Source organism: Petaurus breviceps, unplaced genomic scaffold (genome assembly GCF_028583685.1).
Source record: "Petaurus breviceps papuanus isolate PSGF00001 unplaced genomic scaffold, PetGlider_PUasm1.0 90686, whole genome shotgun sequence".
Lineage (NCBI taxonomy): Eukaryota > Metazoa > Chordata > Mammalia > Diprotodontia > Petauridae > Petaurus > Petaurus breviceps.
In genome coordinates, this window is record NW_027187309.1 from 6,778,844 (window position 1) to 6,793,561 (window position 14,718).

Here is a 14,718-nt window from a genome sequence, read left to right on the forward strand (position 1 = left end):
CTATTAATCTATCTATCTATCTATCTATCTATCTGTCTGTCTGTCTGTCTGTCTGTCTGTCTGTCTATCTATCATTCAGCACATACGCACATATAAACTTACTTTTGTACATATATACACATATATGTTTATATGTATATGTACATATACAGAGAAAAATAATTTCAAGATTGATGGAATGTAATTCTAATGGCTATGGTCAGGGAAACATGCTTTTTGTATATCAGATGTCTTAGTATCCTTTGAATTATAGAATGAATATTTCCTTAAATAATGCAAACATCAGTCACGTTAATAATTTCCTTTAGCAGATACAGAGTCTTCATCAAAGAGTGTCCATTTGTTTGATTAGTCACAAAGGGGATAGAATCATTTCTATACACCTCACTAACCATCTAAGAACACAATCAATAAATATAGAAAAGCACAAAAAAATCCCCATACAATCAGTCACCAGCAATGCCATTTTTCAATTCAAACTTCAACTTAGACAGAACACAAGCCCAAATGACATTCTCCTTTATCTAAGCATTCCAGACCCAAACAATTGGCCTCAACATTATCAAGAAAACACTTTTAAATTATTTTTAAAGATCTCATTTCACACACCAGGTGTGTTCTTAATTGGTATTCAAAACTTCTGAAAATACCACATTGCACTTCTAAAAATACAAATCAGTAAATCCATATAAAGTTTTTTTTTCTCATGAGAGAAAAAAATTCTGAATAGTGTAAAATATATTTAGTGTTAAGTAATCCAATTTTTTGGGGGAAAAACCCAGCCATGTGTGCATCATATTGGTAAGTCATATGAAATCTCTATTATTTCCAGTTTTGTAACATTAATATAAAGTGATATTCATCAGACAAGTAGTGTGGCTTCAGAGCCAAAACCATATTTATCAATCAAACCAAAATCCCACAACACATGAACAGTATGTTAAAAAAAATAATAACTCACCTTCATAAAGGGCTTTGAAACCTTGAGCACTCACAGCAAAGTCTGTAGTGAACCAGAGAGTAAGTATAGAGCCTGTGCTCACAATAGATGATGGCAGCTGAAATCCAGATAATCTAAATAAGAAAAGAATGATAAACAAGGCAATTAGGAAATCATGTATTTATTAATGAAGTAGCTTCTAATCCAGAATCCTAACCTAGTACCTTTGTGTATATAGTATATGTCACTGTGGAAATAATCATTGAACCATAGAGATTAGATGTCATCTAATCCAGTTTCCTTATATTACAAGTATGAAAATTGAGAGAAAGAGAAGGGAATTCCAATTCACATGGCTAATAGTGAAGATGTGCTTTGTGATTGAATTTTGGATAACCGAAGCTTACTTTCTGAATGAAAAAATGTATGTATTTTCAGCTTTCTTAGAAGGAAATATTAGTCAAATATATTATAATCTCGAACAACTTCTTAATAACTATAAACTTAATAAATACTTTGCTGAATGAATACCTGAAGGTAATAATTATGAAAACTATCATGATCATCATCATCATCTTTCAGGATTTTTCTTTAGTTTCCCTTCATTACCAGTCAATTCCCTCTCACTTCTCACTGTTATTGTCCAACCATAACTTACCCTTTCATCTTTTAATTTATGGATTCTTGTCTGTTACAATCAGAGAAACCAGATGGCCAAGGCTGTTTGAAGAGTATGCTAAATGAAAGTCAACAAAGCTCAGAGGAAATCCAAAAATTCTGATTTTAGTGTCTGTTTCTGACAACTATTATGAATTGCCTTCAAAGTTTGGGGTGATATTATGGAGGGCATAGGCCATCAGAAATCCCTCACCCAGAAAAAAATATTATATATATATATATATATATATATATATGTTTCATTTTGTCTTCTCCAGATGAATACTTTCCCAAGATAAGAGTCTTATCTCTATTCCACAGTCAGCTGTAATAATCACAGGCAAGATTTGATCAATTTTACCTATTGATTCTGAGTCAGAACAGAATACCTAGAGAATATGCTGAAGATAAAGATGATGCCAAAAAAAACCCTTACTTTAAGATTAATCCTCAGTAGGAACTATTTTGGCTTACTGGCATAGTTGATGCTACTATATATTTATTATAGTTCTTACAAGTAGCTGAATCAATGTGTTGAAGCCATTCAACATAGCTTGTTATGTTCTAATGTAACCTAAGAATGGATTAATAAAGAAAATGACAGAGTTAAATGTCTAACAAAAATGAAAATGCCAGCATCATAACTAAACATCTGATTAATTCACTCTCATGTTGTAAATAGAGACAATTGCATTTTTTTTTTCATTAAAAGCAATGGTATTCTATCACTTAGTAATTCTACTGAATATGATTCTAGATTTAAATGAACAGATTTGCTGTCCAGTGTTATATTATTCATAGCACTAAGAGAAATAAAATAAAAATGACTAAATATATTGATAATTATCAAGAATGAAAAACAAAATTACACATTTCTTCTGCCTCCTTCCTTCCTTCCTTCCTTCCTTCCTTCCTTCCTTCCTTCCTTCCTTCCTTCCTTCCTTCCTTCCTTCCTTCCTTCCTTCCTTCTTTCCTTCCTTCCTTCCTACCTTTTTTCATGTCTCTGTTCCTTTCTCTCTCTTTCCTTCTTTTGTTCTCCCTGCCCCCCCTTTAACTGTATTTCTTCCCACAGTAGATGTTGGTATTATATCTAGTTTAGCATGGTATTAGACACATAAGAGCTTAAAATTATTTTTCTACCACAGCACTTTCAATTTAAGGATTTTCCAAGCCTCCTAAAAGTGCAAAGACAAGTGGGTTTTCAGAATCTGCTACATAGGCCAAGAGGGGTACTCATCCTTGGCTCCATAAACTTCTTTAACATTTAAATAAATATATTTAGTATATTTTAATAAATATTTTAGTACTTTGCAATCATATACATTTTATTTTAGATTTTTAAAATATTGTCCTGAGAAATAATTTTTTTTAATCCAGTTTTTCTGAGAAGGTATCCATGGGCTTCACTAGATTTTCAAAACACCCTTGACACATAAAAAGCTCAAGAATTCCTAGTAAAGGGGATTACAGGATCATAAACTTCAAACTGGAGTGGCATCATTAGAGTCATCATTTGGTTCAATCCTTTAATTCTACAGATTAAGACCAAGACTTTGAAAGGGAAAGGACCTACCTAAGAGCATACACTTATTGAACACAATGCTTAGAACACAGTGCCTGCTGAAAACAATGCCTTTAGTAAGCACTTAAGGAAGAGTGTCCAAGGCAGGAATATAAGGCAGTGCTCTTAGTTGTGTGCTAAGAAAGCCTTAGTGTTGAAAGAGGGGTAGTTGTTAGGGCCATCCTGATATTCCTGAAGTTATTTCACAAGACACTGGACTACTATGCCTACACATCTTTGAGGATTTTTCTCACATCTCTAGATATCCATTTATTTTACTCTTCAATACTCTATCCATATGTAAAATATGCCAATTTTTGAAATGTTTCACTTAAATAATTTTCTATAATAATCTGAGATGTTTTAAACACAATAAAATGTGACACAGCTTTTTTTAAAATAAGGACTAAGTAATAGTAATATATAATAAAGTAACCAAGATAGTGAGGAAATGTTATTGTTTGTATTTGTGATTTTTCATGCCACTTTAGAATGCTGCAGAGTCAGACCATTGAGCTTCTTTAGTTCTTAAGTTAACTCAGAGTTTTCAATCAACCTAGAGTCACTCAACAAGTGTCTTGAATATCTGGAACGTTCACATGACTGTTAAGCTACATTACACAAATTAAGACTATAAGTGCCATATGGACATAGTCTGTCCAAAAAAGGAAATTAGCTATGTGGTAGGATGGAAGCCGATGGCACCTGAATTTTGATTCTGTTGTAATTCCATTGAGTCATACTGGGTTCCCATATGGTACAGTCTGCCAAAGAGAGGCCTCTGACATCAAATTCTGGCACTTGTTAAAAAGATACTATGGAAAATCTATGATACTACAAAAGCCATACACATTCCTATTATGCATTTTCTTTTCTTTTTTTTCTTATTGAGCAAACTATTCAGCTTGGAATTTCATCTTTTCATTTCTCATACTTTTATTGATCAAAATACTGCAATTCCTTCATTTTTCTTCCTGTCTTCACTTCCTTACTTCCTGCAGATTGCCAAAGGCAATGTGTTCAAATCCTATCTCTAACACCTACAGCACAGTACAAAGTGTAATGGATTTGGAGTCAGAAGATCCAAGTTCAGATCTTTTTTTCTATCAATTCCTGCTTGTGTGACCTTCAGCAAGTCTATAGCTTTAGTTTCTTCATTTATAAAACTATATTAGATGACTTCTGTAAGTCTCCTCCAGCTCTGAATTTATTAGCCTCTATCCCCATGCTACTTACAGGACAATGGACAAGTGGCTTAATATTGTTGAATCCTAAATAACTATAAGTTGCATATATACCCCTATGTAGAGAGTGTTATAACTCTCCATATACTATGGACAGTTATAGAGCTAGTGGCTATCTTCATTAGTAAAATTGGGAACTTCTCCAGGTATTCTCTATCCTGGTGAAATCGCAGATGGAATCACATGATACATTGGATGAATAGGGGAGTGACCTTGAAATGATTTCATCTAGATTTGCCTGAAGCAATCATTCAATGATATTTTTGAGGATATCAAAGATACATAAACCAAATAATAGTTGAATTGTGGAGATTCAGATGCAACTAAGTGATCAAATCCAAAGATTAACAACTTTTTGCTACATCTCTAGTGAAGTATCTAAGATTTTAGAAATTATGTGACAAAAGATATTTATGAAATGGGATGCTTATAAAATTCAAAGATAATGCAAAATCAGGAAATTTATTTTTCAATATAATTAAGATACCCCAATCCTCATTTAGTTATAACAATGGAACAAAACTAGCATGATAAAATTGAGTAGAGTTAAATTTAAACTCTTACATGGATTCAAAAACTCAATTTCACAAATACACCTTATGGTATGAAAAAATCTGGGGATGTTGAAGGACAAGACTTAATTAGGATGTTGAACTAGATGACCTCTGAGATCCCTTCTAGCACTAGTTCTATTTGTCTTGTGATTCTATGAAGAGTAAAACACATCAGCTAAAAATTTGAGTTAGTTTAGATTTCGTTAAGTAAACCAAAGTTTCTAGCCTATGAATTAGGAAGTGAGAGCTTCATTCTTCTATGTTCTGTATTGACTCAATCTGGAATATTTCCATCGGATTTTGGTGCCACATTATGGGAAAATCACTGATATACTGGAGTGTATCTCAGTTAGAAAGTGAAGGATCCTCTTGATCCTATCACATAGGGATCAGAGGAAGGGTTAATGTTTAGCTTGGAGAAAAGAAGACTCAGGTATAGGAGAAGACTCATGATAGACATCTCTAATAATTAAAGTAATGGGATGCTAGAGACAACTCATAAATTTTCTGAGTGAGTATCTTTGGACATCAGCATATACTACAAAATAGGAATTGATTTATTGTTTTATTTATTGTCTAGACCAGGGGTAGGGAACCTGCGGCATTGAAGCCATTTGTGGCCTTCTAGGTCTCTGGATGTGGCTTTTTGACTGAGTCCAAGTTTTACAAAACAAATCCTTTAATTAAGGTGATTTGTTCTATAAAGTTTGGGTTCAATCAAAGGGCTGCACTTGAGGACCACATGTGACCTCAAGATCACAGGTTCCTCATCCCTGGTCTAGACTTAAGAAAGTGATGGAAAATGCTGGTAATGCATATTAGACTTAAATGTATGTTCACATATACTTTTTATTTTTCTGGAGAGTAGGTTGTTTAACATGTATCATATATCCCAGACTACAGGGATATCATATGGAAGAAGTATTGAACTTAATTTTCTAGAAATACTAAGTAGAATTTGGAGAAAGATAGATTTATTCTCAATGTAAGTGAAAAAAATCTTAACAATTAGAGCAAATTTGGCACTCCCCAACTTCCAACAATTAGAACACTCCCAAAATGCAGTGAGATATTCATGATATGTCAAGTTTTTAAAATTACATCATACAATGGACCACTGAAAAATTTGGATATTCTTTTTTGCCTTAATAAGGCAAATTGAAGGGAAAAAATAACAGATGTTTCTGATATTTGAAGAAATTTCCTCTAGAAGTAGGAACAGATTTTTTCTATCTTTCTGCAGAGCATAAAATTAGAACAAATGGATTATAGAAACACATGTGCCAGCTCAAAATAAAAATTTAATCACTATTAAGAATACCCAGCAATGTGATACACCAGCGCATAATATGATATGCTCTTATTGCTAGTCCCAATCATTGTAAATATTTAAACAGGAAGTGGATGACCATTTTAAAAGATGTCTTAGAAGAGATGACTCTGCTGAGTGGGAAACTTTTAGATTGCATCCATGTTTCATTCCTGCTTTAAAATTCCATATGATTCTTAATTTTAAAGTGACAATCACACAATGCTAAATACTCAGTTCGTCATTTCTGTTCTAACATGTTATCATTGACATTTCCAAAAGCATTCTTCCAATATCATGATATATGTCTCACTGAAACAGGCACATCATTGGCTATGAGATTTCACCTGTCTGTCAGTGTTTATTTATCCATTGAAAGTGACACAATATAAACACATGAACCTTACTAAGTATAGCCTATCTTTTATACTCCCCCCATCTCCCATTGATATGTGTGACCCTACTGGGCATCTACACAAACTGGGACAGCTCCTATTTCTGTAATAGCCAACTTGAGCAGACCATGGAGAAAATCTGTCTCTGTGCCCATAAAGTAATACCCTCTAGAGATTTATGAAAGGATATAACATAATTGTGAAAATTATTTTTGGTACTTTCTAAATGATTAGGATCGACAAATTAGGAATATTGAAGAAGTGAGGGGAGGGAAGATGAGGGGAGAGGGAATAAGCATTTATACAGCACTTACTATGGGCCATCAACTGTACTAAACACTTTTCTTTCACAAATATAATTTCTTTTGCTCTTCACAATAACCCTTTGTGATAAGGGATATTATTATTCTATTTTACAATTGTGGGAAACTGAGGCAAACAAAGGTTATGTGACTTGCTCAAAGTTACATAGCTGGGAGATGCCTGAGGCTTAATTTGAATTTAGGACTTGTCTAATTCCAGATCCAGGGCTCTACTCAAAATACCATCAACTCTCTTCTAGAATAGATTCAAAAGAATGATGTATAGAGACCAGGCTTCAGCTAAATATTAGAATTAGATGTCCTATTATGCCCCTTCCAGTTCTTTCATCCTATGTTTTTTGCTTTTTCTTATTGTCAGCTGAATTATCAACCAGGAGGTCCACAAATGTGTGCTAAATGAATGAATGAATTAGAGAAGAAAAGGGAACAAGGGTAGCAGTAAGAAATCAATTTTGTTGTCAATGAATAAGTGTAGTTAATGTCACTCTGAACATGTCCCTGTCTTTCTGTCTTTTTCTAGTTTTATTCCTGATGACCTGTAGAATCTCATTAGCTGTACCTTTTACTGAAAGAAAAGCAATTCCCTTCTCACATCTAGTTATCAGGGTAAATGACAGAGCACACCTGCCAGAGATGAATGATTGTTAGGTAACTGAGAAATGATTTGTGGCATTCCTTCTATTTTCTATGTACATGTTCACTGTTCAGAAAACATGAGATTCTGAATTGAACAAGTTTACTTCTGCTTCCATCTCTCCCAAAATTGCTAGGATGAATTGCATTTGGAAACATCCAAAAGATTTTGTTGTGCCGTACCAACCAAGATACCCAAATAACCATCAGAAATATAACAACCCTGAATACTGTAAGTAATGATGTTTAAAGGGAAGAAAACAAATAAAAAATGTAGAGAATTCTCAGGACAATTTTAAGCAGAAAAAAGGCCCTTTGCAGAGAGAGATGTGGTTATAAAAATTAAATATTAAACCTTATCATTGGTAAACATTTAATTCTCAATCCCTAGTATTTTTATCTTCATACTAACCACACCACTCTACATTATTAATACCCAAATAATGAAATAGATTTTAAAGCTTGGTTTATGTAAATATAATTCACAGTTGATTATGTTTTTATTTTTGTTCATGATCAGGTAATTATAAGACTTAGTGATAAAAGTGGTATTCAAAACCCTCCAAGACCAGTTTTCTTACTGGATTTACAGATGAAGAAAGTAAGGGATGGAGAAATTAATTCATATCTATGGTAAGTAGAAGTACCAAGATTTGACCTCATGTTATCTGAGACTAAATCTAATGTCTTTTCCACATCGTGACAGAACCATAGACAAGATGATGACTCTTATTACATTGATGCACTAACAAACCAAACAATAACAACAAAAACACAGACTTCCTTCAACCAGTGGTTTTCCTATTTCAAAAATAGATTAATATTAAAATGCAAGAGACTTTACATATCTCTAACTTGGGTGGTAATATATTTTACTTGACTGGTTAGTACATATGACAATAGAAATTGTCCTTGCCTAACTTTATATAATAGAAGATGCTGCACAGGGAATAAGATAGGTTATTTAATAAAAATAAAAAAATAGCAAAAATAGAGTTGTAAATCATGAAAACCAAATGATAATCTCAATATGGAGCTTAAAGAATTCTAGATGGAATCACTGTTGAATGAAATGCAACATATTGATCTCAAAGTAGACTATAACCTCAGTTATCTAGTAATAAATATCAATAACTGTGAGGACTTAAAAATGGATAATACAAATTTGGGAACATGCTAAATCCTTTACTAAAGTAGAACTCCAATTCTACAATGTTTATCCCAAGTTTAAAGGTTTAACTTTAAAGTGTAATGACAGTTTAAAAAGTTTGTGTCTCTCTGTTTCTCTAGATGTGTGTATGTATGTATGCATGAATATATATGTGTATCTGTACACATATAAATATAAATATATATATATATATTATCATAGACAATAAGGAAGAGTCATAAGAAATACCATATCTAGTGATTTTGATGGCCATGTCAATACCCCTAAAACCAAGTTTTTATTTCATGATATTCATGAAAATAGTAGAAGCAATCAATCAACCAGCACTTATTACACATTGATTATTTGAAGCAGAACTATAGTAAGCACTGGGAATTCAGAAGCAAAACCAGAATGTATTCATCAGCCTTGGAGTTGTTTACATTTCATCAGGGAAGACAATATGAGGGGGTGAATTAGTTATCCTACTGCTTTGCAATTGGGTGGGATTGATAAGGATCACCATATAGCAACTTCCTATTTCAAATATTTAAATTTTACTTAAAATATTAAAGTTGTAAATTCTTGCTAACTAGGCCATAACTAAGCTCAGTTATCAATTTTTCACACTCTTTACATTTTGATGTTTTGGTATGTAACCTCAACAATCCTGTCCTAGTTTCTGGCTGTTAGTTGTTGAACTAACAAGCTATCTAAGCTATAGCTTTCAATTTCAGTGATTTTTTAATATATTACTTAGTTTACCAGGTCCTCCAATGAGAAATCATAAATCCTTGATTTGCAATGATCAATGTTTAATCAATGCATCAATTTCTTGATTGGATTGAAGCTGATGAAAACTCAACATGAGATATAAATAAAGTGAACAGAGTTTCTTTACCAAATTCTCATTTATTAGAACTAGGACTCCTTATAATGTGAAAATACATTTAGGAAATTGTATTATATGCAGTAAGAGCTTAATACTTCATGTGGTGAATTGTAACATCATTATATTTATAAATGGGATAGGTTAATCTTGAGTAATTTATACACAGAATATAAAATGAGACTTAGAACACTACTAAATTTTTGAGATTGACAACCTAAATGGTAACCGTGCCCTTCTCAAATAAATTTGTCAGTCCCACTGCTAGAAATAGAAAATTTGTACAAATATAAGTAAGCCTATCATAAAAAGGAATTTCTACATTGGGGTTGCTCAGTTCTACATGTTTGGAAAGGAAATGTTTTAGTTAAATGCATCATTTGAAAAATGATTAGAGATTATAAGGCATTATCTTTAATTTAAATCAAATATAATATCAATCTGAACAGAAAAGATTGATAGAGCAAAATGCCCTAAGAGATAACAAATCCTCAAAGGAAGAGGTTTATAGAAACTTAATTTTTTGAATGTAGCATCCACTGGTCATTGCTGATGCTTGATAGAGGGGCCCTTCATGATCAATATTCATTTAATTGCCCACTGAATCAGAATTCTATGGATATATGAAAAGGACAATCTCTGCCTTTTATCCCTCTTCTCCTCTTGGTATTAAGGTGAAATTATGACTCTCTGATATCTAGAGAGATGGTGGGGTGCCATAGATTCTCCTCATTAGACAAGTCAAGATATGCTTGGCCTTCTGTGCACCTTTGAGATGGAGACATGTTTTTGTATCGTTTCCTTTGGTATACATACTTTTGAAAACTCAAATGGCAGCCAGTGTGACCCCAAAGCACCCAAAAAGATGGATTCAGTTATCAGAGCAAGTGTAGCAACAAAAAGAGTGATAGCAGCAGGGATAGAAGCTGACTTGACAGAGAAGAGTCACCAAAAGAGAGAGAAGCCATGAGAAAGAAAAATGCCCCCTTAATGTTGAGAAGTCTATTCTCAGTGGAGGTAAAACAAAATAGCTATCACAAATGTAACAGATTTGTGTATCTCAACTGATTTTCATTATTCCATGATTGTTCACGATTAACTTTCTCTTCATGTGCATGATTAAAATTACCTGCTCCATAATGGGTTCATATTTGTATTCTGGGTACTTTTTTCTCCCACCTATTTTTGACTCACCCACATCCTCCCAACAGTTCATTCTGTATCCTCTTTCCCTGGGGAAGATCCTGTAACCTTAAGCCAAAAATTAGAATTGATCTCATGAATCTGAGATACAGGTGGAATTGAATCATCAACAGCCAAATTCCCTGCTTGATACAAGCAAACCCAGAGCAATGAATCCTGGGCAACCTCCGAGGATAGGTAAATGAAAAGAATTTGTGAAGGTTACCAGTCCATGTGGTCTCAGATTGGTGGTGCTTTTTGAGTCACTGGACTACATAAATATCAGAACACTTTACAAAAGATATTATAGCTTTACAAAAGATTGTATTACCTTCTTATCTGTTTCTGATGTTTGAGTACTTCATTATCAAATAGTAGAGATAGAATTGTAGGACTTCAGAACTGTGAGAAGCCTGGGGTATTAGCCAGCTCAAATCCTTACAGATAAAGAAATTAAAGGAATGAAAATAGAACTCGCTTGCTCCAATTATTTATTAGGGAAGTTGGGACTTAGATGTAGGTGTCCAAATTATAAGGCTTTTTTTTCTCTTTCATTTGTAACATCTCAAGTTTTCCTTTGCTTAAATATTACTTTTTTCTCTAACTAGGGACTAGGGACTGGAACTGTGATTTCTTTAGTACAGTATCCCAGCTTCATGGGCAATGAGGTGGGCACAGTGGATAGAGTGTCAGGCATGGAGTCAGAAAGAGTCCTATTCCTGAATTCAAATCCACTCTTAGAAACTTACTATCTATGTGACCCTGGGCAAGTCACTTAGTCTTGTTTGCTTCAGTTTCCTCAACTGTAAAATGAGCCAGAGAAGAAAATGACAAACCATTATAGTATCTTTTCTAAGAAAATCCCACATGGGGTCATGAATAGTCAGATAAAAGTGAAATGACTGAATGACAAAAATCTGGGCTTCAGAGATAGCATAGCAGTATTTGCTTGGTGGTATAATGTGTCTATGAGACATCATCAGATTTATGGCAAAGTGATGACTCTGATTGTTAAAATAATAAGTATTAATTTATTAATAATCATCATTATTAAATCAAGGTTCACAGTAAATGTTTTCATGCTCCACAATTTTATTCATGATTGTAACGGTTCTCCCATTCCAATAAAAGTTTAAATCTTTCAGATCAATATTTTATTTATTGTTTTGAACTTTTTTTTTTTACAAAAGAGTAATTTCACAAATGTAGATAGCTCCCAGTTTGGAAACTCCTTTAACCCATGCAGTATGGCAACCCAGGTATAACTTGTGAGTCTTGAGAACTGACAGGTGGTATTCAGATGCTAAGGATTTTCCCCATTGTCATACAAGTAATATGTACAAAAGGCAGAACTTGCACTCAAATCTTCCTGGCTCTAAGGATCTACTTCACCCTGTCTTACTTAATTTTATTACTTTATTTTATTCAAAATATTTAGAACTAGAAGAGATTTCAAAGTTCAGCTAGTTTCATTTCCTCATGGAATGGATGAGGAAACCCAGACCACAGAGGCATAATTTAATGTTCATCTCCCATAACTTTCCTATATTTAACAACAGTCTAGTCTAAACCAGGCACAGAAGTGTTAAACATTTCTTTTTTTGGTCAGACTCCACTTATTCACAACCAAAAATAATACTTTGTTCATGTTCAATTGTGTTATTCTAACATAAGTACAAGTTACATGCCATATAGCAGTAGTATAGTCATCAAGTACAAAAAACAAAAACCCAGGTTGACTTCTCATTAGTAGTTACTGTCCATTTATAAGTTAAGGCATATTTTTCTGTCTTATGAAAATTTTCCTAAGAACTAGAAGTCAATTCACAGAAGCGGTTTTACCTTTAGATTTACCTTTAGATGGAAGCAGTAAATGATCTTTTAGCCAATCAAGATCTATTTGGAATCTCATTCTTTCATCCATGTGTTAGCTGTCCCTTCCAGCCTTGTTTCATTGTACCATCTCTCTAATTGGTTTTCCTGCCTAAAGTGCATCCCCATTCTCATTTACTATTTATCTGACAAAGTAATTTTCCTAAAACATAGGGATGACACCATCTCTTCACTGAAGAAATTCCCGTGGCTCCCTGTTACTTTAAGGGTCAAATATTACCTTTTGCTTGGCATTTAATGATCATTATACCTAGCCCCTTAGGGCTTTTCTAGTTTTCTTACATTTATTCCCACCCACATTCTCTGTGAGCCTTTACATTGGTTAACTTACCATGCTTCCACTTGCTACGTAACTGTTACACACTGCACTCCATCATCCATCTCTGTGCATTTGCAATGGCTGTGCTGTGTGCTTAGAAGGCTCTCCTTCCCAACCTCTGCCTTTCAGTTTCCCTTGATTCCTTTAAGACTCTACTGAAACACTACCTTCACTGGACTGCCTTTCCTCATCCACCAACTACTAATGTCTTCTCCACTAAGATTATTTTTCACATATTTTATATGCCTTATATATACCTAGATATTTACATGTTTTCTTTCTCATTGGAGTGTGGGATTCTGGAGGATGAAAATTTTATTTTATCTTTTCTTTGCATCCCCAGCACTTAGCAAAGTGACTGTCACATAGTAAATACTTAATGGTAATTACTGAGTTGACTTTCTTTGTAATCTTAGGCATTACACAGTACCTGGAAGATAAGTGTTTGATAAATGCTTGTTGAATGAATAACTGGCTGCGTGTAACCTGTATCTGATAAGAAATATCAGCTATGACTACATCCAAATCACTGGTGACACTTGAATAGCATAAGGTCAAAGACAGATACCTAGGGCACTCCAGTGGAGACCTTTTTCCAAAACAATTAATGACTACTCTTGGTGTTTGACTTTTCAACCAGTTCCTTATCAGTTTTATGGTATTCAATTTCTGTTCTACTTGTTAATAAAAATAATATCACTCTGCTAAAGTCTGAGTAAATTATTATAAATGGTCTTTTGATCTCCAATTTAGTAACTTTACATTTAGTCAAAAAAGACAAATGAAATGAGCTTAGTTTAGAACAAACTGTTCTTGATGAAGTCATGGTGGCTTTTCATCACCTCCATGAATTCAGAGAACTCTCTGAATCAAGTCTTTGAGCTCTAAATCTTTGTCACTATGATTATTATGTTTATATAGGACAACTCTCCAACAACAAAATTGAGATATAGAATTTCAAAGTTTACAAAGAGCTTATGAATATTATGTCATTCCACAGTTACAGGCACACACAACTTGTGAGGTAAATATTAGGGTGATTTTATCTCCAGTTTTACAGATAAAGGAAAGTGAGCTTCATGGAGGTAGAGATACTACCCTTTGTCTTATATCTCACAAATGTGAGAGATTGGACCCAAAACAAATCCCTGGGTCTAAAAGTAAAGCAAGGGAAAAAAAGAGAATGATGAGGGAAAATTGTGTTCATCTTAAGGAATCATTAGTGTGTATGTGTGTGTGTGTGTGTGTCTGTGTGTGTATTAATGCTTGTCCTTTTAATTAATGCTAGTTTTAGTTCATGCTAGTCCTTTGGGAAGCCTAAATGCATCCTAGTGTATTTCAGGGCTTTTTTTTTTTTAATGAGTTTGTCTAAACTTCCAAAATCCCTAAATCCTTGGTTCCAAAAAGTAACCCACTTTACAAATTACAATCTCATTCTAACCTTGGATTTAAAATCTGGTGTGCTTTTCTCTACTACATCATCTGTGATTTGTGTTATCCTGACCTCAAACTTAACTTTCAGGAGGATTTTGCCATATCTTTAAATTCATGTGTACTTCTAAGAAACAGGAAAGCAAGAAAGTTTTAAAGCTTATAAGAACCAAATATCAACATGACTTCAATTCCTTCCTTCCTTCCTTCCTTCCTTCCTTCCTTCCTTCCTTCCTTC

At 33.6% G+C, this 14,718-nt stretch overlaps 1 protein-coding gene across 1 annotated transcript in view; it reads right to left on the bottom strand.

Annotated features, from left to right (window-relative positions):
• Window positions 1-14,718, bottom strand: part of CSMD1 (CUB and Sushi multiple domains 1) — a 2,654,573-nt gene that overhangs the window by 1,926,669 nt on the left and 713,186 nt on the right. The window contains exon 3 of the mRNA XM_069065406.1: window positions 962-1,074. Within this exon, the coding sequence (XP_068921507.1) occupies window positions 962-1,074 (113 nt within the window). The remainder of the gene's footprint in view (window positions 1-961; window positions 1,075-14,718) is intronic.